Here is a 5,705-nt window from a genome sequence, read left to right on the forward strand (position 1 = left end):
AAAGTGGTGTTCTACCTACACTGTGTATAGTGCTGGCGGAGTGCTGCTGACGTCGACTGAGAAAATTGTTAGGCGGTGGAAGGAATACTTTGAGGACCTCCTTAATCCCACTGACATGTCTTCTGAGGAGGAAACAGAGTCTGGGGATGAGGGGAATGACTCGCCAATTTCCGGGGGCGAGGTCACTGAGGCAGTTAAACAACTCCTTGGTGGCAGAGCCCCTGGTGTTGATGAGGTCCGCCCCGAGTTCCTGAAGGCTCTGGACGTTGTAGGGCTGTCCCGGTTGACATGCCTCTACAATGTTGCGTGGAGATCAGGGGCAGTACCTCTGGACTGGCAGACCGGGGTGGTGGTCCACATCTTTAAGAAGGGAGACCGGAGGGTGTGTTCCAACTACAGGGGGAACACACTCCTCAGCCTCCCTGGGAAAGTCTATGCCAGGGTGCTGGAAAGGAAAGTTCGTCCGTTAGTCGAACCTCAGATACAGGAGGAACAATGCGGTTTTCGTCCTGGTCGCAGAACCAGCTCTTTATCCTCTCAAGGATACTTGAGGGTGCATGGGAGTTTGCCCAACCAGTCTACATGTGTTTTGTGTATTTGGAGAAGGCATTCGACTATGTCCCTTGGGGTGTCCTGTGGAAGGTGTTGCGGGAGTATGGGGTGTCTGGCCCATTGCTACGGGCCATTCGATCCCTATACAACCGTTGCAAGAGCTTGGATCGCATTGCCGGCAATAAGTCGGACTCGTTCCCGGTGGGTGATGGGCTCCGCCAGGGCTGCCCTTTGTCACCGGTTCTGTTCATAATTTTTATGGACAGGATTTGTAGGCGCAGCCAAGTGGCGGAGGGCTTTCACTTTGGTGGCCTCAGAATCTCATCTCTGCTTTTTGCGGATGATGTGGTTCTGTTGGCTTCATTGGGTGGGGGACTCCAGCTCGCACTGGAACGGTTCGCAGCCGAGTGTGAAGCAGCAATAATGAGGATCAGCACGTCCAAATCTGAGGCCATGGTTCTCAGCCGGAAAAGGGTGGAGTGCCCACTCCGGATCGGGGATGAGTTCCTGCCCCAAGTGGAGGAGTTCAAGTATCTCGGGGTCTTGTTCGCGAGTGATGAGAGAAGGGAGCCGGAGATCGACAGACGGATTGGGGCTGCAGCTGCAGTAATGCGGACGCTGCACCGGGGGAGGGAGCTGAGTATAAAAGCTGAGTATAAAAGCAAAGCTCTCAATTTACCGGTCGATCTATGTCCCTACCCTCACCTATGGCCACGAGCTGTGGGTAGTGACCGAAAGAACAAGATCGCGGATATAAGTGGAAGAAATGAGCTTCCTCCGAAGGGTGGCTGGCCTCTCCCTTAGAGATAGGGTGAGAGGTTCGGCCATCCAGGAGGGGCTCAGAGTAGAGCCGCTGCTGCTCGACATCGAAAGGAGCCAGCTGAGGTGGTTCGGGCATCTGACAAGGATGCCTCATGGGCGCCTCCTAGGTGAGGTGTTCCGGGCATGTCCCACCGGGAGGAGGCCCCAGGACAGACCCAGGACACGCTGGAGAGATTATATCTCTCGGCTGGCCTGGGAATGCCTTGGTGTTCCCCCGGATAAGCTGGAGGAGGTGGCTGGGGAGAGGGAGGTCTGGGCCTCTCTGCTTAGGCTGCTGCCCCCGCGACCCGGCCTCGGATAAAGCGGATGAAGATGGATGGATAATTAAAAATAGAATGGGAGGGAGAGTATTCAGTTTTCAGGCCCCTGAAACCACCTTCTATAGAACCAGCTTCCAGTTTGGATTCAGGAGACAGACACTATCTCTACTCTTAAGATTAGGCTTAAAACGTTCCTTTTTGCATATAGTTAGGGCTGCATCTCGTGACCTTGAGTCCTCCCTTACCTATGCTGAAATAGGTGTAGGCTGCTTGGGGATTCCAATGATGCATTGAGTAGTTCTTCTTCAGTTACCTTTCTCACTCCCTATGTGTTAATAGACCTCTCTACATTGAATCATACTTGTTATTAATCTCAGGCTCTTCTCCACAGCTTATCTTTTATCCTGTCTTCCTTCTCTCACCCCAACCGCCCCTCCCTGAGCCTGGTTCTTCCAGAGGTTTCTTCCTGTTAAAAAGGTGGTTTTCCTTCCCACTGTCACCAAAGTGCTTGTTCATAGGGGGCCATGTGATTGTTGGGGTTTTTCTCTGTATGCATTGTTCTAGGGCCTACCTTATAATGTAAAGTGGCTTGAGATTACTATTGTTTTGATTTGGCATTGAATTGAATTGAAAAACGCAAAAGGTGTTTCCTGGTAGTCATTACTATTCTTTAAGTGTGATTATTAATATGTTATTAGATAGAAACAGGCAGTTTTGCATTTTGCAGCTCTGTTTCCTGATTATTACACAAACACTCAAACAGTAATTGAGTGCTAATAAATTAGAAAGTACCATATTATTACATTCTTGTTTCTGCCTTGTTACCCTACTATTTCCACTTTTTTACCAAGCTGTAGTTCCACATTATTACCCCTAGATTTTGGGACTTACTATCCATTTACATAAATTTCAGCATTTTATTATTATATTATGCTACCATGATATTACTTCGATATTAAGTGGTTATCACTTTATAAGTGAGCTGTAATAACAAATGCAAACATATATACTATTCTGTGGCAATGTGTTAAATATTTTTTAATATTTCAATCAGGCAATCTAGATGGAGATTATCTCTGCATAAAAACATTCATCAAAATGCTTAAATAGTTCTCGTATGGCATTCCTACATACATAACTTTGCTTTGTAATGCACCAAAGTTAGAATGAAATATCACCGCACCTGTAACGTTGCTGATTTCTCCCTCTGCACATCTTATACAGTCATAGCAGCAAACAGGCCTTCCTTTCTGGAGTACCTTGTGTGTTCCTGGGGGACATTTCTCATTGCAAACTGACACAGGCACCTGAATGATCAAGAACATTTAACCGTGTATAGACACTGAGAAAAAATTGCGTCTATGGTGTTCTATGTCAAACGATTTCTTAATTTTGAAGCATTAAAACCAAAATAAACAATTTAAGTACATATACATACAATAAAAAAGGAATTGTATGATAGCTTACCTGCTTTGAGTTTCTTGCCCAAATTAAAGACTTGTTTTGCAGTTTTAGCTGTTTCTCTGTAGTTAATGATATATCATAAAGACCAACTATGACAAACTCCACAACGCCGTTTTCTCTTGTCTGCCAGTTTATAATGTCATACTTTGCTGCTGGATCTCCATTCTCATTAAAGTAAACTTCATCTCCTTCCTTAGTTGTGAAATGGATCTTTCGTATGTGTTGCAGAACCTAAGAAGTATGTCATAATTCAATTCATAGCATGACAAAGATTGTACACACCTACTGACTGAAAAATATGCAAGAATCAATTTTTAATTAAAAATCTTAATGTGAACACTTTCATGTAAATTAGCAAAAAGCTCACCATAAATGGATCTAGCTGCACATTTTTGTTACATGTTTTATTACAGCTGAGGATATTGTGAAGTGCATGGGCCACTGCATACACTCCTTTGTAGACATTGTTAAAGATAGGCATGAGAGACATGTCAATGAAGTTATTTTGAACTCCAGTCATATCTTCATGTCCAGTACACTCTCTCTGAATGTCTGCTGATGACTTCAACTCCTTGAATTTACAACTAAATGTTGTCTCCCAGAACTCAGTAAACAATTCATTATTAGATGGATTAATTGGCTTCTTATTCAGTATGAACTCTCTCAGGCCAGTGACATGTGCTTTGGGAATGGAAACACCAATGGCACCATCCAGAATGTGATGCATATCCATTTCTGCTGTTTGTGAATCAAATATCCAAGACTCACTGCCTACCCACTGGTACCCAGATAAGTTATGGTATGAAAACTCGGGTAGCAGGACATTAAAATCTGCGCGGGCAAGGAATGCAACAATCACCTTGGAGGTTGAAGCCTTTATAATTTCAATTATCTTTTGTATTTTCACATATGGATCTGTCCTAAAAAAAGATACAGAATACTCCAGACAGATGCCCAGCTGCTGTGCAGTTTCTGTGAAGGTGGCCATGCCATTATTTCCATAATCATCATTAGATCGAATAGCTCCAACCCAAGTCCATCCAAAATGCTTGACCAAATGGGCCAGGGCTCTGCTCTGGTAGTAGTCACTGGGTATTGTTCTGAGGAAGGATGGGTACTTGGTTTTGTCACTGAGACAAGCACATGTGGCAAAGTGACTGATCTAGAATTAAAAATAAAAAATTATAAATGAAAAAGACACAGAATGAAAAAAGATGAAACTGTTAAAAATAAAACGTTCAAATATAATGCAAAATTACAAAAAGAACAATTCTACTCGGTACTTGTACATAAGATGCACCAGGCAAATATATATAATACCCACCACTGGAATAAAAAAAGGTCCAATGACAGTAGCTACTGCTACGGTTGTAGAAGAAGATGTTGTTCCTATAATGGCCTGCACATGTGCAGGTCTGGTACATGATGTCTTGGATGGTACAGACACATTTTCATTACCATTAGCCAAAGCTAGTGTAACTCCTACACTTCTGGCAACAGATCCACAATTATCATAGATTTTATAGCCCACAGAGAGTCCTGGCAGTAGGTCTGTACTGTTATTAATCTCCTCAATGGCAAAAAGCATAGCCTGGGCAAACTGCAAATCTCTGAAATTTAAACTTAATTGAGACAATTATGATTAATTTGCATTGCATTGTGTTTCTTAAAGCAGACACAAATAATCTGGATAAATCTCAAAATATAAAAAAAGCATTTCAAATTAAAGCATTCAATGGAAGGAAATGAAATAACTGAGAAAATCAAAATACATTTTACTCCTCTTTTGATAGCCAACAGATTCCTTAAATGTAAATTGATTTGTATTGTGTCATTTACCTGATACATTGTAGTGGCAGAGGTTGGTTCATGTAGGAATCTCTTCTGTCTTTCCAGCTTGTGTGAAAAGAAAAGATAGCACCCAATATAATATCCCCATTCTTAGACAGCAGTGGGTTCTCAGGATCTCCTCTCTGCCTGCACACTGGCTCCTCAGCATGAGAGAGAGATGCCACCAACAACAGATGCAGAAATGCCCATCCATGCTCTGGCAATCTCTGTGTCGATGTCATTTCTTGAGCTAAACTCTTAGTAGCATTAAAGTACCGCAATGTAGATGAAGGTATTTATACCTTTTGGTGCAGTAAAAGAAAAAATAGAATAGAGACAGATCATTCCCATTTGATGTACAGGTTCAGCAAACGGAGGGACTCGCCCAAATTTGCAATTTAATGTTCGTTCATATACAGAAAATAACGATACACTGTTAGCCTTTGCAGTAATTTCCATAGCTTAGTACTGCAAAATCAACAGTAAAAAACTCTAAAGGATGTTAGCAGTTTAGTACTGTAATTTGCATGTAATTGTGGGAAAATTCCATGAGATTACATTATTTTTACGCTAACTCACCGTACCAATGGAAACAGTTGTAAAATACAGCAAATGTAACAATTGGTGATGTTACTGAGATTACTATTACACCATTCGGATTTCTGTTGTTTTCTACTGTAGATCTAAGAGTAATTACTTAAATCCTCATTCAGAGTGTATTACTATAAAATGCGATTCACTGTGAAAGTAGTATAACATATAAACTACAATATACAG

General features: G+C 42.3%; 1 protein-coding gene across 1 annotated transcript; it reads right to left on the reverse strand.

Moving 5' to 3' along the window:
• Positions 1-2,812: 2,812 nt before the first annotated feature.
• On the reverse strand, positions 2,813-5,122 carry LOC102197579 (extracellular calcium-sensing receptor-like; the record flags this gene model as incomplete). Its single annotated transcript, XM_005755521.1, has 5 exons — positions 4,938-5,122; positions 4,423-4,720; positions 3,466-4,260; positions 3,102-3,329; positions 2,813-2,941 (listed from the first exon to the last, which is right to left on the reverse strand). Coding segments are annotated over exons 1-5 (1,482 nt in total), but the record flags the coding sequence as incomplete, so codon positions are not given.
• Between the last annotated feature and the right edge of the window lie 583 nt (positions 5,123-5,705).

Source organism: Pundamilia nyererei, unplaced genomic scaffold (assembly GCF_000239375.1).
Source record: "Pundamilia nyererei isolate P.nyererei 1_Seehausen unplaced genomic scaffold, PunNye1.0 scaffold01768, whole genome shotgun sequence".
In the NCBI taxonomy this organism is placed as follows: Eukaryota; Metazoa; Chordata; class Actinopteri; order Cichliformes; family Cichlidae; genus Pundamilia; species Pundamilia nyererei.